At 45.3% G+C, this 26,492-nt stretch overlaps 1 protein-coding gene across 1 annotated transcript in view; it reads right to left on the reverse strand.

Annotated features, from left to right (window-relative positions):
* Window positions 1–26,492, reverse strand: part of BRINP1 (BMP/retinoic acid inducible neural specific 1) — a 173,265-nt gene that overhangs the window by 114,656 nt on the left and 32,117 nt on the right. The window contains exon 2 of the mRNA XM_047700951.1: window positions 10,995–11,262. Coding sequence (XP_047556907.1) covers window positions 10,995–11,212 — 218 coding nt within the window. The 5' untranslated portion in view covers window positions 11,213–11,262. The remainder of the gene's footprint in view (window positions 1–10,994; window positions 11,263–26,492) is intronic.

Consider the following 26,492-nt stretch of genomic DNA (forward strand, 5'->3'; position numbering starts at 1 on the left):
ATCTCCTTCCCCAGAACTCTCCTAGGAGGGAGCAATTTGACTCCTGTGCGGGTCCAGCTACCTACAATGCTCCTAAAGGCACAGATGCATGCTGCTTTGTTAACAACAGAGGCTCATGCAGCTCTTACACAAGGTACAGACTCTACCAATGTATGTCAACTTCGTGCACAGGGGAGCAACTCCTTCCCAGATCAGACAATCAGACAAACCATTTCACTGTGCCAGATACTTCCAGATCACTTGCATTCAGTTCCTTCTTTCTCACACAAGCCGCACCCTCCCTAAATGTGATCTACAACGGATGTCAAGCTACAGTCCCACACAGGATGTCACGACTGCTCAGGAATGGAGGCTGCACCTTGCTGAGCCATACAGTTTGAAACACAGGAGAGTTACTCCCCCCACACCAATATACCCCCTTCTGAAATGGGGCTGATAGATGGAAGGTGCTTGGGTGAAAAGCCATGCCTGGGGGGACGAACATCTCCTGAGCATTACACATCAAAGACAACCTGGAGGGCGCAGTGCGGTGGGAACTGGAAGATGAGATGACGCAGAGAGCTCCCATCACCTGTACTGATTAATAAATTAGATGCTTACAAATCATGGGACGCGTACTCTTTATGCGAACCCATGCATGCTGGTGGCTTAAGGCTACATTGCAGGCTTCTGGATTCCAGCGGTATGTGCCTCAGGGCATCAGAAATCTTTCTGTTTCTTTTTATTTTCCTCCTAACAAGTGTCCTCTTAGTCTAAGAATGGAGCCAATGCTACCATCCAAGGGCATCTAATCCATAGGGCATCCAGATTGAGTTTGCCTCTTGTTGTTGGAGGCCTCCTGCAAACCCTCTTGGAGTCCCTGTTGAGGAATTTCAGGAAACAGTGCTTCAGATATATATATCTATATATCTATATATATATAGATATATATATATTTTTTAACTACCAATCCTCAGGAACTTTCTCCATGCTAAAATGATCATATGTTATCTTCTTAAATCTTTGCAACAATTATGGGATATATCCCCATTTCACAGATGGAGAATTTGAGGTCAAAAGGTTTAAGTAATACACCCAGGACCTCACGGGTGGGAAATGGCACAGCCAGGATTCAAACCAAGTTCTGCCTGAGTCTTAAGACTTGCTGCCCATCACTCAGGGATAGCGACAGGTTTAGATTTGCAGAAGCTTAGATACGGACTTGGTGCTAGAAGTTTCCATGGAGGTTTGCAGAGGTTTGCAGAGACAAGCCAGGTCCAGATAAAGGGTGGGATGCAAAGCTTTCCTCCAAGCCAGTCTGGGAATCCACTGCTAATGAGACTCAGTAATTCTTACGCCCAGAAGGAAGGCCTTGAGAGATAAAGAAATTGCCTGGAGTCAGAAGCCTGGGTACACTGGTTCCTTTCATCAGGGATACAAAGGTATCCAGCAGCTGTCGATTGCACATGAAAAAAAAAAAAAAGTTTCCTGCCACAGGGCGCCAAGAATGGAACTGGGGCAGGTAGGCCTGGATGCAGCCCAGGAAGGGAGCTGCCTGATGGGTGGGTCCAGAGCAGCTCCGTTGGTGGCACAGAGTCCAACTTGGGAGTTAATGAACTCCATCTTTATCAACTCCGTCTTGACTCCAGGGCTCCCCTCATTTCCCTTGAATTATTTCCAGCGCTTCCACACCCTTCCCTCCCACTGCCTTCCACGCGTCCTATCTGCAGCCGCCGCTGCCAGAGCAATATTTCTGAACGCGTTATCAGCCCGTGTCCGTCTCCTGTTTCAAACCCTTCAGCATTTTCCTGTTGCCCAAATCGGAGAAGCTCAGGTTCTAACAGGCTTACCCAGAGCCCATGGCAAACTCTGAGAAGCAAACAGCACAGCGGTCCTCGGAGCCCCAACTGACCACGATATGGACCCGAAGTCAGTGTTTTTCAGACTGGAAGGTCCGCTCCACAGGTGGAGGCCGAAATCACTCTAGTTGGTGGGGAGCCACATTTAAAAAAATAAATGAATCAGGGGTGCCGGTGTGGCTCAGTTGGTTGGGCATCTGCCTTGGGCTCAGGGTCCTGGGATGGAGCCCCGTGTGGGGCTCATGGCATAGTGGGAACTCAGCTTCTCCCTTTGTCCCTGCCCCTCCTCCCCTTTCCCCCGGCTCGTGGGGTCTCGATCTCTATCTAATAAATAAATAAAATCTTTAAAAAAAATAAAAAATAAACGAATCAGAAAAGGATAGACAATAACAGAATGGAATAGGAAATATCAAAATATATGGATAAGGGTAAGTATTTTTTCCTGAATTTTCATTTTTGTCGTGTATCTGTATCTCTTTCTATAGGTTTATTAAATGTCAATGTAAAAATAAATTTGAGCATGAGTTAGGGTAAAGAAATGTAAAGACAAGAGAAAGAAAAAACATTGCTCCAAGTAGGGGTTTAGTAATCCTCTGACAATTAGCTAGAGCTTGCTTTTGGTTGCAACCAATCTGCTATTCCAAATTTCTTTCATTGTTGCATCCGAGCTGCTATGCAGCCTTCTGTCCTACTTCACTGCTACTCAACACACACACACACACACACACACGCAGACCTATAGATCTAAGGTTTCTCCCATCTCTTGTTTTCACAGGCACTGCTCTGTCCTCCTGGGCTGCTTTTCTCCCCCGCAAATGTCTTCTCACAAATTCCTACTCCTCCCTAAAGACTGAGTTCAATACCCTTTCCTCTAAGATGCCTTCTTAGACTAGTCTTTTCCTCCCATCCTTACCCCTTCACAAGCCCAGGGCTAGGGCAAGTTCCCCTCCACCTCCACAAACAGAGCCCCAAGGGCAGGATTCAGCCAGGGAACTCAGCACAGGCACTGGGCTTGTCTTTGGTCAGTTTCCCCCCAAGATCCCATGGGTTCCTTGAGGGGGAGGATCAAAGGTTCCTCTTCCATTCCCCCAAGGGAATGCTGCAGAGCCTCATTGGTAGGAGTCTGGAGATCAGTAAACATTTTTCAAATGAATTAAGTAAGCTGTGGGCGCTCCAGATCATGGACCCAGTCCCTGTCTTTGTTGGTCAGGGTTCGGAGCATGGAGTCTGAAGCTGCAAGGCTTGTCTGTCTTCTTCTCCAAATTTCCCCAGTCCTAACGGTGGCCAGGATTGGTGTCACTCATTCCACATGAGGGAGGTGTGCAAGCTTGTCCATTTTCAGACCCTGCTCCCGGACTGAAGCTGGACGATTCCTTGGCCATGACTGAAGCAAACTAAGGTTTGCAGCTCACGAATCAGTTCAGAAATGGCGTGGGTACAAAGAGGTAAAGCGCAGCAAAGGTACCAATTTGGCAGCGATAAAGCTATCCTTCTTGGAAGTGGAAGATCAATTTTAAATAATCAACACAAAACGTTATCTTCGAATTGATGCCAAGTGGCCCAGAATATGTTTGCAGTATATCCTTCCCCATCTCTCTCTATTCAGGGAGAACTTGAGCAGAAATTTGGGTTAAAGGAAGGATAATGTAGGAGAAGGGCACGGGTATTGGTTCTCACCAATGACACCAGCCTCTAAATGGCTGAAATTGACAACTATAAACCTGAGACACTGTCCTGTTCTCATCATCTTTCATGCCTAGTGGGCATGCTCTAAAGGCATAAAAAGTTATCTGTTAAATCACTTGGTCCAAACTGCTTGTTAAGGACTCAGGCCATTGGTATTTGAACCTAGCAATGGAGCCTGAACATCTTACTTCCTAGGGAATTCTGCAGTCAGAGGAGAAACCTACCAGATCTCCCAGATCTCCTGAAGGAATGGGGATCATTTTTTCTTTGCCTTTCTGCAGCAGAAAACCCAAACTGATTCACCATCCTAAATGCAGTAACTTCTGCTCTGGTCTGAGGTTATGTCTTAAAACATGCAAAATCCCCTGCCCTTCAGCCCTCTAGCCAGACTCTTTGAGAACCTGGCCAATAATCACACTACTGCAACCGTTCCCATTCAGACTCGCGAAGACCAAGATCTAAGATCTAAGACCAGAATCACTACCCTTTTTCCCTTTTTTTTCCCCAAAAAATTCTTGCTTTCAAACAGAATTTCTCAACCTTTACCCCAGTGATAAAATGTGTCAGATAATGCTTTTCTGTACATGGCAGGATGTGGAGCAGTATCCCGATCCCCGGCCTCATTCCGTTAAATGCCGGTAGCAGCCCCCTCCGCAACCAGCTGTGACAACCCAAATCCCTCTGGACATTTCCAAATGTCCCTTTAGGGAACAAAATCACCCCAATAGGCAATCATTGCTATTAGGTCAGTGGTTCTCCCGCCTAACCTAGACCAATGAAATCAAAATATCAGAGAAAGGACCCAAGCAGTGGTATTGTTTAAAAATTCTGCAGGTGACTCTACAGTGCAGGTCCTCCTTTGCAATATTGAATCAAGGTCTTATCTCATTCCTTGACCGTGGCTCTGGCCTGTTGAAGTCCCTATCCCTATACAACTGGCAGGAATGCCAAATTCGAAATAAGAAATGGTAGCACAGAAATTTAGGAAATGCAAAGGGAAAGAGAGGGAAAAAAAAAAATAAAGAGAACCTGCAACAGGGAAAATGAGACTGCTGATTTTTTTCTCTTTCCATTGTAAACCAGGATGGGACAGACTTAGACTAAAATGTTCCAAGCAAAAGTCTGGTAAGTAGGGAATCTTCCTCAGCCATGTTCCAGCTTTTCCAGCTAAAGAGGTGTCCCTTTAAGAGGGCTCTGACACAGGCTGTGTCCAAAGGAGAGACACTCAAAGCCAGGTAGGGCCAGCAACTCCTTATACCTGCTCTCCAGAATTCCAATACCTCTGAGAATAAGAGGTTTTGGGGTCAAAGATATTTGGTCAAGTATTTTTAATATATATTTTATATATATGTGCATATAAAATTTGGGAGGCATTGGTTAAACACACAGGCCCTGGAATCTCCTTGCCTATGCTATATGCCACTCTCCCAGAAATGAGCTCTCCTTCCTTGGATAAGGTTTCTAAACAGAGAAAATGTATACAGTGTGTTCACGATGGATACTTGGTAAGCTTTCACGTTAGCAATTCACTTACCATCATTGTTATTATTTACTTGACTATGGGATCTTTTTTGCTATCATTCCAGAAAACACCATTTAACATCTCACTGAACTGGAGTTCCATGTAATCTACTTGAAGAAATGCCAATTGAGACTAAATTTTCCTGCACTACTAGAAATATAACCCCTTTGCCATGGGATGTTAAGATCTATCTGGAATCTGGAGGCTGGTGGCCTCAAGTTCAACCACCAGTATCCTGAGAGGTTCAGTGGTAGACTTCTCCCTTACTGTCATTTGTCTGTAAGCTCCTTGAAGGCAGTCCAAGCTACCTTGTACTTTATTGGTTCCCCAGGGCAGAGCATCTGGAATATCTAGGTACCCAACAGATACTCTTGAATGATTTCTGGATAAGGACTGCATCTCATTCACCTCGGGGAGTCCATCCACCCTGCCCTGGCCCCGTTCATTCAGCCAAGTAGCTTTACCACAAAACCTGCTGTGGATATTTTTGTGAAATACATCAGGGAACAATTAGGATATCAGATTAGAGCTGAGATTCATGCAAGTCTGAAATAAATGTGCGAGACAGTTAGGCAATCAGACTTGGTTTCCCAAGATTTGATTTACACTCAACTTTCAGGTATTTATTTAGGGCTCTGAGGAAGGCACACCATGAGCCACAAACCACTAGCTCAGCAACCTGCAGGGAAAACCACTCAATATGAAACCACCTTTCATGTAACTGCTACATTTTGCAATTACTGATGAGCTCAAAGTCAGGAAAAAATAAACAGAAAATAATACACAAAAAGGCAGGAAATAACTTTGGATCAAACTGCCTTTTTTTTTTTTAAAGTAACAAATACTAAGGGACAAGACTGATTTCTAAATTATCTCGAGAACAAAAGAAATCATTTCTAGTAATGCCACCAGCCATCTGAGATAAAGGGGTAAATTCTGATTTATATAGGTCCCACCAAATTCCAAGGTCCAAATGTTTGATAGCAAGTTACTTCTCACCACAAGCACAGAAGGCATTTCATAGGACCTCCATTTTGCAAATGAGAAGCCTGAGCCTCAGAGACGTTCTAACTTGCCCAAGGGCAGAGGGAGTTTCTCAGTATCTGATGATAAACAGGGTAACTTAGACAAAGTCATAAGAGCATAAGGTAAGGGCTCCGCTGTGGGATCTCAGAGACCCGCTTCTGGTTCCCAGCTGAGCCACTTCTCAGACATGCGACGTGGACAATTTGCTTAGCCCCTTGGTGCCTACATTTTCTTATTCATAATATGGACAATAATAGCATTTCCCTCCCAGAATGGCCGTGAGTATTTAATGACTAATGTATGTATGGGCTTACCAGAAAGTGAAAATCAATGATTTTATTCGAATGATGATTTAGAACCTTAATGAAAAATAATTTGCAGATAGAAGAACATCTAAACTGTACAAAGCATTCTCACGTGAACTGTAACTCATTGGACCTGGTGGGTAGGACAGACGGACATCACTATCCCTTCCCACAGAGGAGAAAATTGAGGACCTGAACACTTCCTTATCCATTCCTATCTGTGGAATGATAACGGTGTGCTTACTGATTCTTGTTTTGCTTCTAGCCTCCAATCTCAACTCTGAGTTCGAGGGAGGAGGGGGTGGACACTACTGGTGGTGTGTGTGTTCATGTCTGTGTGCAAGCACACTTCATTGTTTTCTTTTGGTCATATCTGTATGACTGAACCATAGCACAGCTCATGGCATAGGACTGATGCTAAATTCTATGAATGAATGATACACAGAATGCACTGGCCCAGGATGAGAAAGCCAGAAAGTGGGTCCAAAATAAACAAAGCCCGAGTCTCTACATTCCAAGTCCAGTCCTCTCCACTACTCCAGGCAATACCTTCAGAAGACAAGATTTCATGGAATCATGGGATTTCGGAAAAGGCAAAGAGCTTGAAGATCACCTTGGCTAACACTCTCATTTTGCAGACGACAAAATAGAAGCTCCAAAATCCCATTATTTGGGCCAAAAGCATGCATGAAAGAGGCAGAAGAGGTGGGCCAGTGCCCAGGTTCCCTAACTCTGAGATCAACGATGTTGGCAGGTGCATGCAGAAAATCGCCCAGCCTCCATGCTTCCGCTCAGACTGAGGCATGACAGAGCGTGTGCTTTGGGCACCTAAACCACTGTTTGTATGCATCTTATGGCCTGGCTTGTGAAGCAACCCGAGAAAAGGTTTCTGCTGGGATTTGACGGGAAAAACTCCCTTCCTTATCTGTGGCACTGACTCCTTGTCCTGAGTCTATGACCTGAAACCAGCCTCTACGTGCATATGATGAGGAGGAAAGAAGTGGCCTTAAACCACTGAAGTAAGGAGAGGAGATCTCCCCTCAGATTCTTTCTGAAGCTCCCAGATCAGCCTGGGGCCCAGATTGAGTGCAGGGTGGGGGAAAGCTAGCCGAAGCTGGAGGGCTAGGGCACCTCCTTAAGGCCGGCTGTCTAGCACAAGACAGTGTGGCACGTTCCTGGAGAAAAGACTTGTTGTCATGATGCAAATGTCGAGTGCTTGATGTGCTGGGTCTACGTTAGCACACAGGGAGGCGCATTGGAAATCGCCGGAAGACGTGTTTTCATGCTTCAACAAAGCAGCATGCGATGAGGACAAAGTGTCACTTGACAACCACCCTGAGGAGCATGTCCTAGTTGACTTTGGCTCAGGTCTGAATCTGGCCTGGAGAGGCACACGTGTCTCTGGGTACATATCTGCACGTGTGTCCATGTGCCGATCAGGTCAGGAACCCCACCTGGTCTTTGCACGTAATAGGTTCCAAATCAATGTTGATGGTATTAATGATCTCCCAGTTATATCTACCCTGCACTTTCTTCTCTGTAGCACTTAGTGTGCGTGTGTGTGTGCGCGCGTGCACACATGTATGTGTTTAATTAATGTCAGTCTCTCCTAGGAGAGCAGGGACCATGTTTGTTTTACTCATCATTGTATCGTCTGCCCCAAACACGGTGCTGGGCCTCTAGCCGGTACTTAATAATTATTTGAGGATTAAATAAATGAAGGAAGGAATAACTAGATGACCAGGGGCCTGACTTCTGGGTCGAACTCCATCATTTAATTAACCACGTGACCTCGGTTAAATCTTATACTTAATTTTAGAACTAGAAAGCATCCTAGAAATCAGCCCGTTGGATGACAGCATGCTTTGCTTTAGCAGTGGGATCCCAAAGAAAGCATATGGAACATCAGAACACGAGAGTGGAAGAGTAAGACCGTCTCTGTGTAAATGCTGTGTATGGCTGGGGGGTCCTGCCTGGTCACCCCCCACACAAAGACAATTTGCTTGTCGTCCTACACTGCAATAGCTTTTATGACTTCTTTCATTGATTCTCAAGGTTTTAAAAGAGCATAGGCTGAAAACCACTGACATTATCAAAGCTACCATCTGATGGGTAGGGAAGGTGGGATCCAAGAGAGGAAGGAGTTTGCCTAATGTCACAAGACTGGTGCCCAGAAAGCTGGCATTAGTATCCAGATGTCCTGACCCCCAACCTCATTAAGAACCTTTACCTTCTTAGTTCTCTCTAAAACCAGGACCCAAATATTTACAAAGTGGTTGTGAGGAAAAATGTTTGTAAGAGCCCCTGCAGAGTTCAAGAACACTCAATGTGTGGACACCATGGTGGCCAGAAGGAGGGCTCTGGGGTCAGGTGGGTCCGTATTTGGATCCCAGCTCTGTTCCTTACCACCCGGATGAGCTGGAGCCAGGCACTCAGCCTCCCCAAGTCCTGGTTTTCCAATCCGCAAAATGCCAAGGCACTGTTCACCTCACAGATTGTTGTGAGACGTCAATGACATCCTTTGATGGCCCATCATAAGTGCTCTATGGTTCTACTCAGGGTATCCACGTGGGTCTAGGGTACTTCAGCAGTCATCACAGGCATCGGTTAATCATCCACCATGCACGCTAGCTACCTTCCAAACCCCAAGCACAGCCATCATGTTCAAGCATTACTACTCATCTCCAATCCCCAAGGTCTAGCACAGGGACAGGCCTATGGCAGTTGTTAAGAAACATTTATAAATAATGATGAATGCCATTCATCGGTATGGATACGAATTTACAGTCAGACTTTGTTTCCAGTCCGGCATCCACCATTTTTCAGCTACAGGACTTTATTCAAAAGTCAGTCATCTTCTGATCTTTAAAATGGAAATGTGAACCCCAGTCATTCAGCTGTAAGGTGTCCTCAGGAGGCCCACATGGAAGTGAAAGCCAACATGTCAAACCAAGATGTGATCATTGTCTGACAAAACGCAGACAGGGTAAGATACCTGCATCTCCACCACTTGTTCTGTTCCCTTAAACCCTCCGTCTCATCCTGAGTCTTTCCCGGTCCCTGCGACATCAGAGAACAGTGTGTTCTGTCGAGTCATTGGGGAGTGCCCACGTTTGGTTTACGCAGGTTCACAAAGAACCATATTACACCAGAAATTATGCCGAGGACCCAACTTTGAAATAATGTAGGTAACTCTCATTCTTAGGTGGTGTAGGAATAGTTCTCCCAAGCACTAGTCTTCTGAATCAATAATTTAAAATTCCAATATTCTCTTTTGAAAGAAACTCCCTATTTTTCACCCTTGCGCTCCTTCCCCCTTTCCTGCACACCCCATATCCATGCTCCCATGTGTTTCTGCTTTCTCTCGTTCCCAGAGGACCTTCCCCCAGTAACTCTCTGATCACTTAGCACCCTTCAAGGCTCATCTGTGAGCTCTTTCATAGATGGAAACTTGCAAAACCTCAGCCACTATTCAACGTAGGATTTGAATATTCAGCATTAATTCACATCCCTAGACTACAATGTCACAAAATGTGCAAGGGAGACATGCCCATTGTCATAACATATACACAGAAGATTTACAATCTAAACGCATACCTTCCCAGATGCAGGTCAGGGTCCTTTCCTCCACCATGCTCCCTGATTCTCCCATTCTAAATGGCCCAGAATGGTTAAGGGTATGCCCCTTCTTCCTTGACCTTAAGACAAAAACTACACCTCTAGAGAATTTCTTGCATCCCCCAACTCATTTAAGTCCACAACATTGATTGCGTGCTTCTGATACATGATAGGACAAAACCACTCAAGAGATCTAGAATTGAATTTCATCTAAGTCCTGCCCTCAATGGGTTTCTAGTTACGTGAGAAAGGAATACAAAGATGCACTCTAATTTCACACCGTTTAAAACTAAAGGGATATACGTATAGAAAGCCGTGAGAATATCAAAGAGAGGGTAAAAGAGTGGAATGGGGAGAATTGAAGATGGTTTCAAAGAGGAAAAAACTTTGGGCTAAGTCCTTTTGGGTGAGACATTCCAACAGATCAAGAACCAAATCAGAAAAGGCTATTATTTGACGGTCCCTACTTGTTTCCAGATGCATGAATAGGTTTAGGTAGGAAGCTGGTACATTAATAGCATTTGCCAACAACACTACCTTCATCTGTTGTGGTTGGTTAAAAATCCTGTGACTGTGGGTGCAGATAAAACACGGTATGAAGCTGAGGCCTATCACATACTGCCAGTGGGACTTCAGGCAAATCATTTGGCCTACCTGAAAACCAGTGACGTCGTGCGTAAAATGGAGAGAACAAGTAGAGTCTACCCATGACGACTATGACGAAGGCTTAACTGAGATCGTGTATACCCGGCAGTAAGCACCGTCCACGCCTGGCCCACAGTCAGCACTCAGTAGATGTTAGCTATTCGCTCTTGTCCTTGTCATGGTTCATCTCTTGTGCAAAGTACAAAAACAAGGTGAAACTACAAACAGCCTCCTGACCCCTCGGCTCATTCATTGTTCCTCCATATGGCGAGACCCATGCCCACGCCTAACCCCAAATAGCACTCTACAAATGAAAGGCACGGGAGATGGGGACAAGCTCAACCCAGGTCTTACCTGTATATTTTATATCTGGTTGTAAATCCTTGACGGTGTCTTTCCACAAAGGATAGGTAGCTCCTGGAGTGGTGGAAAGGCCCCCTGTCTGAAATAAGCCAATCAAATTCCTTGGAGACATGTTGGTCTGTCCCAGCTGGTTCCTGGTGGGAGGGCTGCACTGAGATACGGCCCCATACAAACAGGAAGTAGAGGAGCTCAACAAACCTCCAGTTCATGCTTTTCTGCCGGCCTTTTTCCTCTCATTCTTGCTCCATTCTGTGGAGTCCTGAGGAGAAAGAATTAAAAAAAAGAAAAAAAAAGGAGAGAGAGAGAAAAAAAAAAAAAGGACAAGAAAGAAAGGGAGACAGGAAAGAGAGAGAGAAAAAAAATAAACAAAATAAAAGGAAGAGAAAGACACAGAAAAAAAAAAATGCTGTTAACATACCTTCATAATATTACATCAGTCCAGTGTGTTAAGGTTTACAAAAACCAGAATGACTTCTGGTGAAGGGCATGGCCTCTCCAGAGATCTGGGCTCACGTTCCTGCTTTGCCATGAGCACGGTGGGTGCCTGAGCACAGACCGATGCTTGGCTTCGTAAAGACGCAGCCTCCTCAGGTGCAGAACAGAGGGTGGGATTCGATGCCTCTACCTTAGCACTTGTCACACCATAGGTGTTTCGGGCAAATGTGTTCGAAGGATGAATGGAAGGAAAGGAGACAGAACCTGGGTCCCCTATGTCCAGGGAGGCATGTGGAGACAGAAGCACAAGAGACCAGAGAATTCACCGCTGAGGGTTCCGAGCCTCAAGGTTCCCTGGTGTTCAGATGGGAAACTAAGGGCCAAGGGATCAGGTGGGTCCTTGCCCACCTCTTCTTTTGTGGGGGTTGATAGCATAGCACCCTGGTACCATACTGGAGAAATTTTTAAGACTGAGGGAGAGCTGGGGCGGAGGCTCTTTATGGGGAGGAGAGAAGAGAGACCACGGGCCATGCTTAGCCTTTGGATACTTACAAGTTTGCAAGAGTACACGTTTGTATCTACCTTCATTTTCTACTTACTAGCTTAGTGCCCTGCTTATTCTAGAAGAGCTTATCTTCCTCAACATTGAAAGGCAGCCTTGAATCCAGGTCCCACCAGTTATCAACAGTATCATTTCAGGCAAGTCACTGAACATCCCTGTGTCCCCCTACCCCATCTATAAAACGTGGTGTGAGAATGGACTGACATAATTTATGTACAATGTCCCACCTAGTGTTTGCCTTTTATTAAGTGCCCAATAAATGGCATCAACGATGATGAGGTTAATGACAATGATGAATACTGACACTGATCCTGTCCACTTAGTCCCTGCTGGGAGAGTCTCTGTGCGTGGTCTCCACCGCCTTGACCAAGTTCTATGTATTTTCCAGTAGCCAGCAGAGCTCGGACCCTCAAAAATCATCTCCCGTTTCTCTTTCTCTCAAAAAGTGTTAGTTGGGGGCACCTGGGTGGCTCAGCCAGTTAAGCATCTGTCTTGAGCTCAGGTCATGACCCCAGGGTCCTATCAGGGTGCCTACTCCGTGGGGAGTCTGCTTCTCCCTCTCCTTCCTTCTCTTCCCCTGCCCTCGCACTCTCCGTGCGCTCTCTTTCTCTCTCAAATAAATAAATCTTTTAAAAAGAAGTGTTGGTTGTTCCTTTCTCACAGCTCTGGTTGCTCATTCTGTGTGACTGGGAAAGTTGGTCCTCAGTATCTTTTCTGATGCTTGTTTCTGGGTCTGCTTTCCGCTTTGGCTTTAACTGGCCAAGAACCAAGAACCTTTGAAAGACGGTCTCTACACATGGCTCGCTGTGCGACTCAGGACAATCACATCCTTTCTCCAGACCTCAGAGTTTTAGGTCTATCGTTTAAAAATGTCAAGGACACATTTTGTCAAGTGTAAAACCACGTATAAACATGAAGACATGGGATACCTTAGTTGTCTACTCTCCTGGCTGAAAATGGGAAGAAAGCAAAGCTAAGAAAGAGGAAAAAACGCAGAAAGACGGAGATGTGAATTTCCTACCCCACGGGCTATTTCCCTCTGTTGCCCAACTGCACCATTTTATTATGAGGAGCTGCAGAAGTCTCCTCGGCGCGGCAAGCCCCCGCTGTCAGGGCCCAGTACGGAAGCACGTGAGCCGAGGGGTGGGCTGGCAGAAGCAGTGGCCTGAAGTTTCGCTCAGAGCCTAAAACAAAGCCGTCCATGCCGAGCGCAGAACAGCAGCAGCGGCAGCTGCCAGCCTTCTGCTGGAGCCCACCTGAGTGGCAAGCGCGGGGGGTGGAGGGGATTGTTCGCAGATCCTGGTGGGGAGCTACCGCACACTGACAGCACAGCATGACGCCCTTTCAGCCTTCGCCAAGGCTCGGGAGTGGGTGCGGGGTGGGAGCGCAGGGGAGAGTGCTTGGCTACGAGGCCATCTGCGAGCAGCCAGGATGGGGAGCACTGCAGCTTTCAGAGGGAGAATGAGCCTAACCATGGAATGGCAATGCGTGCGTGCAGGGTGTGTGTGTGTCTGTGTGTGTGAGAGAGAGAGAGAGAGAGTGAGAGCGAGCAAGCGCGCTCTCAGCCCATAGGCCTAGAATTAGCCAGCATTTGAACCATCGAATCCACTGTTTCCCAAGTGGCAGCCACATTGCCCCCCCCTCCCCACACACACAAGGGACAACTTCAAATGTCCTGATCGAAGGTGCTTGGCTGGCTTCTCGTGGGTAGCAGTCAGGGATTCTGCTCAACATCCCGCAATGCCCAGGACGGCCCTACCAGAAAGAACCCTGGACACAAATGTCAGTCGTGCCAAGTTAAACCCTGGCTAACCCAACTCTTTTTTCTCAAGACTGTGACTAGGCCAGGCACCTGTCTTCCAGGTCCTGGCCATCATTCGGTCTCGGCAGGGCAGCGGGTACATGTGGCTGTGTTTGAGCCTTCTCTGTCACCGGGGCTTGTGAGATACTCTGCATTCCAGCAAGTGGGTTTGACTCATGGAAGAATTGTGTGAACATATCTCTGCTGATTTAGAAAATCACGATAATGCACAGAAAAAAAAATGAAACTAAAAATGAAAAATTTCTAAGGGTGCCTTTTAATAGACGTGGATATTTTGCTGGGCAAGAACATATGCATGTCCCCGAAATGTCTTATCAGGGAGACACAGGGACTCCCATTCCGTGAACAGGCCCATAATAGCACCAACTGTACCAGAGACCCAGGATAATAGAAGGGACCCGTGACTGATATTTATTGAGCATCTACTGTGGGGCTGGGTCTAAAAAAAGTCTGTTGTCTTGGTAGTAGCCAAAGCACCCAGTACAGACTAGATGTTAATAACGGTTTCTTCACGAGGTTTCTTCACAGACGGCTATGCATTTAAGAGGTGAACACTTCGGGGCTTGGAGACACGGAGTGAATTTCCTAAGCTCAAAACTAATCCACATCTATCCTTTTATAAAATCTCTAGAGTTTCCACTACATTCCCCTGCCTCACTGCACGCCTGCTGCAATTAGGTCCCACCCTCCAGAGAGTCAACTTATGGGGAGGGGGAGGTCACTCCCATGCAAGAGGAATTCTAATACGAAATACGCTGTTGTGACAATGACAACAACTAAAGAAAAAATGTCCAGTGGAGGAGCAGAGGCCAAGGTTTTATTTTCAACAAAGAGACCAGGAAGGATCCTATAGGAAAGGTGGTATTTGAGCAGGTCCTTAAATAGCATGGAAGGTTTTATTCAGCAGAGACGGGGAAAGGGAAATCCTAGCAGAGCTGGTGGCATCCAACAAGTCTAGGGGGTGGGAGAGAGCAGGAGGATGGGTGGGTGCTCACGGAAGCACACAGGACAGCAGGGCTTTCGTGAGAACAGAGCCCATAAGCTTTACCTCTGTCTGTCCGTGGAAGGAAGGAAATGAGGGAGGGTTGGCACCAGTTTACCTCTGGATGTGGTCCCACCTATAGGGGAGGTTCCAGCAGTTGGGTGCTGGCGAGTCCGTTGGAGGAAGGACTCTCGCACTCCATGAGCACTGAGGACGTGCTCGGAACCACAAAGCGGCTCTGCACGGGTGCTCTCGCAGCAACACGGGAACAAGTTACCGTCCCCGCCCGACTCATGTGGGGAGGGGAACCTGAGGTCTGGAAAAGATAAGTCGGTGGCCCCGCACCACAAAGCTGGCAAACAGCAGAGCTAGAACTGGAGGCCGCGCTGGCCCATGTGGGAACCACTGACCACACGTAGCTCTGAAGCATTTGCAATCCAAATTGCGGGTCCAAACTGAGATGTGCTGAATGAAATACACACTCACTGGATTTCAGGACTCAGTAGGAATAAAAAAAATCTAAAATATTTCCCTAATATTTATATTGATTACATGTTGAAATATTACTGTTTTGGCTGTAGTAGGTTAAATAAGATGTGTTATTAGGGGGCGCCTGGGTGGCTCAGTGGGTTAAAGCCTCTGCCTTCGGCTCAGGTCATGATCCCATGGTCCTGGGATCGAGCCCCACATCGGGCTCTCTGCTCGGCAGGGAGCCTGCTTCCTCCTCTCTCTCTCTCTGCCTGCCTCTCTGCCTACTTGTGATCTTTATCTGTCAAATAAATATATAAAATCTTTAAAAAAAAAGATGTGTTATTAGAATTTCTTTCCTATCATTGTTTGAATGTGGCTGCTAAAGCTTTAAAATTACACACATGGACAGTGTGTCCTTTGATTGGACGGTGTGGAGCTAGGAAGAGCCTTTTCTGCTTTATGACACTGCCCAGGAAGGTCACTCATCAATCCCCACATTTTTATCAACATCGGGAGAATCCAATTCACTGTCCCCTGAAGCTGTTGGGTTGAGCCACTGTCTGCTTGCCTCCTCTGCCAAAAATCAATAAACAAATAGACAATAAGTATATTATAAATGCAAACTCCCCTGCTCAAGGGCCACAGCCCCCAATCCTCTGAGCTAGAGAGTCCTGGACATCTACTACCATGCCTTTGAGGACTGCTATTTTCCCAATATTCATAAAGGAAACTTCCTGCCACTGGGGTTTAGAGCCTGTGAAAGAGAGGCTGGTTCTATTCCAAGCATTGCCCTTGACCTCCTGTGACCCTGAGTGAGTCACAAGCCTGCTGCTGCTAGATGCCCTGGTGGATGGGGAGCTGCTGATGGGGACTGTGGCCTGGAGAGAATGTGGGCCCTTGGCTGAACCGTGCTATATATAAGCCTGGAGTGTTATTAAGGGAATCGAGTTCATCCCACACAGAGCACACTCTCTAACCGTTGCCATTGTAAATTATTTACATCAGAGGAGCACATGCAGGACAAAGAGACAGAGAAGGGTCTTCCAGCAGCATGATCACCAAGCTCCTCCCCAGGAGCCCTCTGCTTGGATTGCTGGGCCATCGCTCACATTCTGGGCCAGAGAGTAGAAAGGAATCACCCCCTCGGTCTCCCATTCTAGAGGACCCTGAGGCTGACTGCCTGATCTGAGGTCACCCACTGTGTCTGCCTCCTAAGCCAGGGACGTCCTGATAACCTCATCCAGGCTTCAACGTCTACATCTGGATCTCTGGAATACATTTCTCACCAGATAGCCATCTACAAAGCTGGGTGACCATAAGGACACAAGAAATCTCCCTGGTGCCTCACTTTCTCCATCTGTGAAATGTGGGCAGTATCGGAAGGTACAATATTGGGACACCTGGGTGGCTCAGGGGTTAAAGCCTCTGCCTTAAGCTCAGGTCATGATTCCACGGTCCTGGGATGGAGCCCCGCATCAGGCTCTCTGCTCGGCAGGGAGCCCGCTTCCCTTCCTCTCTCTCTGCCTGCCTCTCTGCCTACTTGTGATCTCTGTCTGTCAAATAAATAAATAAAATATTTTTTAGAAAAAGGTACAATATCTCTTAGAGATCAGATAAGGATTAAATGGGATTTTTTTTATTTTTTAAAGATTTTATTTTTATTTGAGAGAGAGTGAGTGAGTGAGTGAGAGAGGCAGAGGGAGAGGGAGAAACAGACTCCCTACTGAACAGAGCCAGACATGGGGGCTCATTCCCAGGACCCTGAGATGATGACCTGAGCTGAGGGCAGACCCTTAACCCACTGGGCCACCCAGGCGCCCTAAATGGAATTTTAAAATGCAACTATTTTAATCTCAGTTCACCCGAAGCTCAAATTAATAGGTATGATATTCTAGAGAGAGGTATATGCCCACTCTACAGGACTTAAAAAAAGGTAGCCAAAATACACCTTTTGAGATTCTTAATGCACACGATGGCATAAAGAGTTGGATGCTGGGATCAGGAGCGGAGCCTGAGTGAGAAGTAGCTTTGTGCTGTGAACGCTCCTGCTCACCCCCCAAACAGGGAGCATCAGAGGGTTAGCCCTGCACTTCAGGCTTCAACAAGATCACTCAAAGAACACAATCAATGTTCCCCAGGGGCTTTGGGGGGGGGATATGGCTGATCGGTGTCTAACTCATACCGGAGAAATCTGAAAAAAGAATTCTAAAGAGGGAAACCTAAGGAGGGACAGGCTGAAACCTGGTGTAGAGTAGAGGCTACAATTTGAGAAGTGACCGCTTAGCTCATTCCTAAAAGGAATGTGTTCCCCATGGATCCTGCATGAGGGGCATACAAAAGAAAGCCAGGAGAGGTTGCCCTAGATTCCCACCTGGAGGGAGAGGTGATCCCAGCAAAAGGAAACTAGAATCGCGCTGCCATTTACCAAGGGTCCCCTACTGGTCCATAAGCAGCTGGAAAGAGGTGCATTTTCTTTCATCAAAGGAATCACAAGTAAGGGATCCCAGAGAAGAAGGGAAGCTTCAGATATTTCCCCAAAGTGCTTATATGTGAAAAACATTAGCACTAAACCTGCTAAGCCCTGGGAGAACTGATGCTAACTCTTCCAAAAAGTACTAGTTGAGGAAGACATGCTCTTTCTTTGTCCGTTCATTCTTGACCAAATCTTGCATCTTGATCAAGACATGAGCAAGGTTAGCAAGATGAAGGAGACAGACCAAAACCATAAGCCACAGAAAGACAGCAGAGCGTGGGGGAAGAGTGATGTCGCCACCTTAAATAAAATTCAATTTATTTTTTGTAATATACTGACCTAGACCCTGAACCAAAACCATATGTGAGGGAAAGAGGTGAACATAACTTGAAAAAATCATGGACTTCCCTTGACTTTCATCCAAATGTCAGGGAAGACCTGATTAGAAAGTAAGTTTAAACAGTGGAAGACTAAAATCAAACTCTGTCTGTTCGTTTTTCCTATTTTACTCTATGAATCCTGTTTGATCAGAGTAAGATTTCATGCATTAAAACACTTCACTCAATGCCCTGTTACAGGTAAAAGTCCCATGAAATCCAATTAGAATTCGCTAGTCAGGGCACACCAAGCTAGAAAGAATCCTAGAAGTTCTGGTGCACGTGTTTATTACTATTTTCAATACTCAGACCAAACAGGAGATAGTCACAAACCACAAGGTGTACTGGAGTGAAGAGTGGGAGCCTGACAGCGTGGAGAAGCTGGGTTCCATCTTTCCTCACTTTCAGTGCACTGTGATGCCTTGGCGTTTACCTGTGCCTAGTGATAGGGAGTTTAAAATTACATGATCCGATTTAACTAAACCAGCTGTCATGAAATGGTCACATGGCTTACAAGGAAATGAAGGATTTACCAGAATTAATAATTTAAGCCAATGGGAACAAGAAAATGATGGAAGATCAGCCACATTACATTGCCAAACCAAAACACGGAGGATCTAATTAGATTTGTCTGGAATTGGCCAAAATAATTTAAGATGATCGAGAGGACTAGTGACACTATGGATTTATATTTACTATTATTAATGCTGACCCTTGCTCTGAGTAAACATCATGCAGCAGGGGATTGTGATATTACCTGACAAAGACAACATGAGTAAGTAATTTATACACATACATTCATAGGGAAGTGTTTAGTAAACTATTTTAACTGGTAGGTGTGTGATTATAAAAAAAAAAAAATCTAGAAACCACTGGAATAAGTATTCATTATAATTCATGTATTTTATATTATTATTTTCAACCACATAATCAACATCTCTAGGAAATCCTGGATTGAGAAATCCAGGATTCTCAATTCTCAAACTCAAAGTATCCCAGACTAAAGCAATCATCAGTCTCTCAAACTTCCCCTTCTCTGGTATTCCCCATTCGAGAGAACCACAGTCTGTGACGTTCCATTCCTGTGGGAGGCCTGAGATCATTCCGGAAGTCTGCTTTGACTCCGTTCAACCAGATCCACCACCAGCACCACCATCTCCACAGCCTGCTAAGTTGTTTTCCTCTCCAGCCACTTTTTTTTTTTTTTTTTTGACCACTCTGTCCTTCTCTGTGAACCTCAGTGTGATACTGCATATCTTTGGCTTCTCACTCTCTCTCCCTTGCACAATTTACCTGAGAAATCTCTCTCTCTCTCTCTCTCTTTTTTTTTTTTTTAAGATTTTATTTATTTATCTATTTATTTGGCAAAGAGACAGAGAAAGAGAGATCACAAGTAGTCAAAGAGGCAGGCAAAGGGGAAGGGGAAAGCAGGTTCCCTGCTGGGCAGAGAGCCCAAAGTGGGGCTTGATCCCAGGACTCTGGGATCATGACCTGAACCAAAGGCAGAGGCCCAACCCACTGAGCCAACCAGGTGCCCCAGAAATAGCTCTTTTTGAAGCCCATTTCATCTTGCTATCTGTCATTCAAAACATGGCTCTCTCTCACTTGGGACTATGACAATCATCTTCCCACTGGTCTTCCTGCTTCATGTATCTCTGCCGCCTCCAACCTAAGCACCACTGTGGTTGCCAGATGGATTTTTCCAAACACAGATATGACTGTGACACCACTCCCCCTTCATTGAACAACTCAGTAGTTCTGTGGTGGATCACCTTACCTCTTAGTCTTGCATTTAGCAATGTTTATGTGCTGCATCTCATATATACTCGCCATTTCCTATGTCTACTTTTTCACATCCCACCCTCCACTTATCCAGTTCTCTAGAAAACTCCCCCCAACCACATTGACCAAACACTATCAACTTTGATGCCTCACGCTGCTCATGCTGTTCCCTCTTCTTGTGCTGTCCAGACCCATTTCCCAATTTTGCAATAGGCTCTTCATGCTTTACATTATATTTTAACTGAAGCAGTAAGATGGTGAAAGACCACTGTGTACCTAGGCTATGCTAGATACTATGCCAGACTCTTTCTCATGGCCCATGACATTCCACCCATTGGACAATCCTACGAAATAGATAGCATTAGTAGATCATGTTTTGTAGATGACAAAACTGAGACTCTTTTTTAAAAAACTGGTTATTTTTCCAATGTCACTTTTTTTTAATGGACAGAATTAAACTTCAACCCAAGCCAATTCTATGTTTATGACTCAGTGCTTGAACACACCAAAGTAAGAAACTACACCATCCTCAAGTTGTGGTTTCCTTGTTTTGACAATCATGAACAACCACAAATTAACTGTGAGGATGTTAATGAAGAGAATGGCTGATAAGTTAAATTGAGGTGTGAAACTTCTAGAAATGGTGAATCTAGGGAAGGCCATGGTAATCTGAAAGAAAATTGAAATATGTGGACTAATTATTTGTGTGACTTTTGAAAGGATCCAGAAGACTCTTTTTTTGTTTGTAATTAACAATGTAAGTTATGCATAGTATCCTTCCTTCATAAATATTTCATTTGGAGCCACATTTAGGAATATGATCTAAATTCAGGGAAACTGCCTTTTAAGCATTCTCTCAAAATTATCAGCAGTCTCTACCAAAGAGCTTTCAAAAAGGAAAGTGAAATGAACATTTTAGAATGTCTTTTCTGGGCCAGTTTGGTAAAATTCAATAAATATTTGTTGAATGTCCCTACAGTTTTAATTAGCTCTCACAGTCCAAAGTAGTCCAAACGGACAAAGAAATATATATTGCACATAATGTAACAGGGCAAAGATGGGGTATGCCCAATGCTCTGTGGAGCATAGAGCCCCCAGGGAGGGTGTCCAAGAAATGCTCCCTGGAGATGACACCCACGCGAGGCCTAAGGAGATAAAGAGGCATTTATGAGGTGAAAAATGTGGGCTTGATATTTCAGGCCAGGAGAGAAACATGTGAAAGGAATGAAGAAGTGTGGTGTGAATATAAGATCTAAAACATTTCAAAGCTTCCACAGTGGGAATTTTGAAGCAGGGAGTGGCAGGAAATGAAGCAAAGGAGCTAAATAGGGTCACACGCTTTATAATCATGGCTTTACACATGACTGGTAGTTTCTTAAAGGCATAGATTCTTCCCCCTCTCCCCATTGTATACCTAGGCTCTGGATCCAATCATAGGGTAGGCACTAAATCAGCTCTTATTCAATGAATGAACTCAACAAATCAAGATGTGGGATCAGACCTCTGGGACCACAGGGAGCCACTGCAGGCTTTTAAACAGAGGGGTTCTATGTTAGAATTTCATTTTAGATGGATTACTCCAAATGTAAGGGCAGTGAACGGATTTAAGAAGGGACATGAATAAAATTGAGGAGGCCATCAGAGTAGTCTAGGTCAGATAGGGTCTGAAAAAGATATCTTATATTTGACAGAAAGTTTAAAAGAATGGAGGATAAAATTAGCAAGATTTGGAGACTGGTTGGATGGGGTGGGAAAGAAAGATGTCTGTGGTGACTCCTAAGTCTGCTTTGATGATCAGACTGATGACAACGTCATGCGTGATAAACAATAATGAAAAAGAATGTCCATTCAGGGGACAAGTTCCCTCTTGAACCCATTGAGTTTGAGGGGTCTGTTGAACATTCAGGTCAGAACTGGACTCTAGAATTCCTCACGCCCAAATCAACAGAGAGGCCAGGGCTAGGAGTAGACATTTGTAAATCAGTATGAACTCATGGTGGTTAGAGCTCTGGAAATGGATGAGAACCCTTGTGTGAGACTCTCGGGTGAGTGGCGGGAAACACGCACAGAGAAATGCTTATATTTGGGCAAGATGAGGAAGAAAAGAAAGAACCCCATGAGGTAGAATAAGAAGGGACTGTAAGAGGAGGAGGAGAACAAGAATCAAGAGAGCATATTGTCAACAAAGCCAAAGGAGCAGAAATGTTTAAGAGAAGAGCCCAACAAGATAAGGACTCAAAATGCTTATTGGAATTAAGAATACAGAGGTGGTGACAGTTTTCAGTGCTTCGGTGGGAACCGAATATTCATTGAAAGAGATTAAGGTGTGAATGGGGCATGAGTACACAGAGGCAGAGAGTGTAGAGCACTTGGCAAAGAAAGGAAGATCAAAAAATCATTAGCCAAGGCTCCTTTTCTCTCCACCAGAGAGGAAAGTTAACAGTCAATGGAGGATTTTGTTTTTTCTTCATAGGATGAGGATATTTATAAACGCTGAGGACAGATATAGAATTAAAGGAAAAAAGAAAAATAGGACCGAGAAAAGAAATTAGTGCTGACTGAAAAGAACAGCATGGGGTTCTGGCATTGGGATAGAATGCCAGCCTCTGTACCAGCCACTGGGATATCAAAGAAAAATAAGAAAGTGTCCACGGCTTTAGGGAGCCACAGAGCTGGTAAGGGAGATAAATCTGTATACTCCAAGTCTGAAGACAATGGATTGAGTTTTATCAGAGATCTAAACAGTGTTGTTGGAATAAACAGAAAGTAAGTCAAACAGAGCCTATTAAAGAGGTCTTTTCAGGGGTGGTGAGATTTTACTAAGGCTCCAATGATTCAAGGAGTGAAGTGGAGGGAAAGGGACAGAAGAGAAGGCACTTCAGGTAGTAGGACCAGTGACAGAATCACGCAAACCCACCTACTGTGTGGAAATCACTAAACCAGACGCTGCCTGGGAAGCAGAGATGAGTGAGAAAAGGTTGCTGGTCCTACAGAAGCATACGGAAGATTCTGGGTTAGGAAGGAATGCCAAAGATGGGAGCTGGCACTACGCAGATGCTCAAAATATAACTGTTTAATAAATAAACAGTGTTCTGCCGAGTTAATGGCTCTAAGTTCTTCCCTGTGGCTCATCTATCCTTAATATTCAGTGGAACAAATAAATAAAAACACTTAGGTTTCCATCTGAACCTAAATTTCAACATTTACTCATCAAAAGCTCTGACCCTTGGCTTGATGCATCCATCAGGTCACTAATGAAAACAGCTGGAAGGATCCTGGTAGATCCATTTGAGTAGAAGCTCCTTGGGCTTTGCTAGTTCTTGTGCGACAGCTTCATTCCTTCTCACAGGGCTTTGTAAATGATGAACCCAAAGAACTGTTACAGGTACAACTGCTGCTTGTCCAGGACAGTCATGGAACCCCAAGGAAGAAGTCAGGGGACACATATCTGAGTGTTTAAGTAGGTGCCAGCTGGGCCATCAGAGATTTAAAAAATGTGGTCGGTTTGGAGACTCTATGCATCCTCTCCCACTCCTCTCTCTTAAGGCCCTTCCCATCCCATCCCTGCACGCCAGCATGATTCTGGCTGCAAAGGGTTGGGTTCTCACTTGATCTCAGAGCTACTTTAATGTACAGAGGGCAGAGATTAATACCTCTCCTTCCAGAGTTGAGAAAATGAACATTTAGCAAGGTAATACCTGTAAATTCCTTTAACAAAGCACAAGATTCCCTCAGCTCTCAAGAAGATATGCCTCTGAAGAAGATATGGTTACTATTTCTACGTAACAGGGGAGAACAGTCAGAAACATTCAGCAATTTGCCCTTGGGGTGTGTGTGTTTTAACCTTAATCCAGCGTAAGTCTGGTTTCCTGTTGTTGGCCACACACAAGGCCCTAGCAGAGAACAACAACTTCTCAACACACATGGGCATTTTTAATAAATGTTCCAGGTAAATACCACATAAACTAAAGCGTAAGATCCACTGTCCTGGCAGAAGAGGCTAATGGGCAGAGTCATTGAGGCCATTGCTTAATTCCAGGAAAGGCCTCACTGTTGTTCAAAAGTCATGCAGCACCATGAGCGATAATCAGGGTTCTTCCCATCGTCCTTCAAATCTAAATCTCCAACAGAAAATCCTCACGCTGTCTGATTCGGAAGGGCTCATCTAGCCCCATCTGCATGGTTTCAAGAAAACTTCCCACCTCTCTGAGCATGGCTTCCCAGCTACATTGCTTGATTTGGGAACTCTGGGTTTAATCGTTCTCGCCACCATTTTTGAGTCCTGATTCTACTGATTGTGATGAAAATTGACGTGGGAAACAGAGGCAGAAGAAAAAATATTAAATTTCCTTACCTACTGAGAAGCCCTTAAAACAGGCAGAATGACTTGATTCTCCTCTAGGGACTCAACTACCCCCACCTTAAGGCTTTGCTAAGGGCAAAGGACAATCCTAGCCTGACCAACCTCCTACCCCCAACCAGGATCCTGTAAGTCTACTTTAACAATTCCCTTAGGAAACTTTCTCTCTAAACCTCCAAGATAGTGTCGACAATCATTCCCAAGCATATGGCCCACTGATATACATCTAAAAGGTCTCACGAGAAGGTATTATTACTAGTAATAAATAACCTTTCTCCCAAACAATAGCGCCCCTCAAGGTCCTAGAAACCCTGCTTCCAAAATTCCTTAGAGACTTACGCCATCCCTAACCCCCCCCTCCCAACTTATAAGTATATAATAGACCACTCCTCACATCCCCGGGGCAGCATCTCTTCCTGCTCACGGGTCCTGTCCCCGTGCTTTAATAAACCACCTTTCTGCACCAAGGACGTCTTAAGAATTCTTTGTTAGCCATCGGCTCCAGACCTCGCCCCACCGAACCTCACCTAGATCCCAGAACTTTATCAAAAATAATTCATGAACATTTAGTGGATGAGAGGAGCCGTGTCAGGAAATTTACAAACTTTATTTCAGACATGGAAGGGATGGAGTATCAGTTCTGAGTCTCCAGCTCCAGAGACCATGTGGATTTCTGTTTAACTTCTCGTGCTTCTTCTAGCATCACAAGATGGATGTGCTTGTGTTTCAGGAAAATGAAGAGTGTGTGGAACAGACCAGCCAGCTATAGCTGACAGCAGAACCCCAGCTAATCTGCAGGGACAAGAACAGCCCAGTCTAGATGAGTGAGACGGGCTTACATCGGCTGGCCCACAGGGGAAGGAGCTCTAATAATAAGTGCCAGTTGCTGAAAGCCAATGGGTTGACAGGCTGTGTGCTGGGGAGCTGGGGAGCTAACAGACACACTAGATAATGGTGCCATTCCCATTTCATAGATAAGGAACCTGAGGGTCAGGGAAGCTGAGTCACTTATTCAAAGTCACATCGTGGATAGTTAAGAGTCACCCATGATGTTTGATTCTGGGCACATCTGGGTCTTTGCCTCTACCCTGCACTGTCAGCCCCTGGGTTGTGGGGACATAGTCCCCAAACTCCAGTGCCACGTGACTTTAAGCTAGTTGGGGGGGACTTTTGAGTCCTGAGCCTTCTCTGCTTTTAAAATGCACTTTCACTTCCAGACTTCATCAGCAATTCTGAAAGTGAAATCCCAGAATCTGAGGTCTTAAAAAAGAGTCCTAGCTGACTTTACTGCATTTACATGGATGATCTGCCCAGGTGGGGAGCAGGAGAGGAGCACTGGTCCTGAAAGAGGGGGCAGGAAGTACTTACTGAGGTCCTCTCCTTCTCATTGGCTGGGGATGCAAGGTGTGACCTAATCCATCTATGCATAAGAAAGGAGGCTCACAGGTTTTAAGCCAGAAAGGAACAAGGTGTTTCATGGGGAGCTTAAGGAAAGAAGAAAAAAAAAAAATGCATCTTTTGGATGAAAGGACCTTAATCTTCAAAACACAAACCATTTTTCCATACCAAAGCTCCTTCAAACCTAGGAAGTCAGCTGAGGCCTCAAATCAGGCAAACAGCTTGTGTTTTCGAGATTAAGGAGCCTTTGACCCAAAGGATCCATTTTTGTGAAACTCCAAAGGAAGTGCCTGGTCTATTTCTAGCTGCTGCACTCTGGGACGGAGGGATCTTTAAATGCAGACAGAGAAGGTGGCTACCTCCCTGCTGGGACTGGGGCCCAGCACAAGGGAGGCAGTCCATGAATGGGAGACTTCCTAAAGGAGGTCTTTTGCCCCAAAATATCATACCAGGTTCCTTGCCAGGATGCCCCAAATATTCACTACAGAATAAACACAACTTTGGAATATTGAGAGCTCCCGTTTGAGCGAGAGGGCTAATAATACCAAGTGGCAGGAATGGACCTCTATCTAGCACTCTAGAACCGAGAGGCCTCATGACTTCATCTGATTCCCACCACAACCCTGTGTTGTCTGCAGGATGGGGGAACTGAATCCTCACTTCATAGGCAAGGAAATGGACTTCCAGAGGGTTGAAGTAGTGAGCCTAGCATTATTCAAACACGTCTCCTGCTTTTTCCTAGATCTGACCCCAACTCCAGGGCAATCAGCAAAGATAAAGCCCAAAGGAGTGTTATTTATATGATGTGGGAAACAAAGGCAAAAGAG

The sequence above is a fragment of the Lutra lutra genome, chromosome 13 (assembly GCF_902655055.1).
Source record: "Lutra lutra chromosome 13, mLutLut1.2, whole genome shotgun sequence".
In the NCBI taxonomy this organism is placed as follows: domain Eukaryota; kingdom Metazoa; phylum Chordata; class Mammalia; order Carnivora; family Mustelidae; genus Lutra; species Lutra lutra.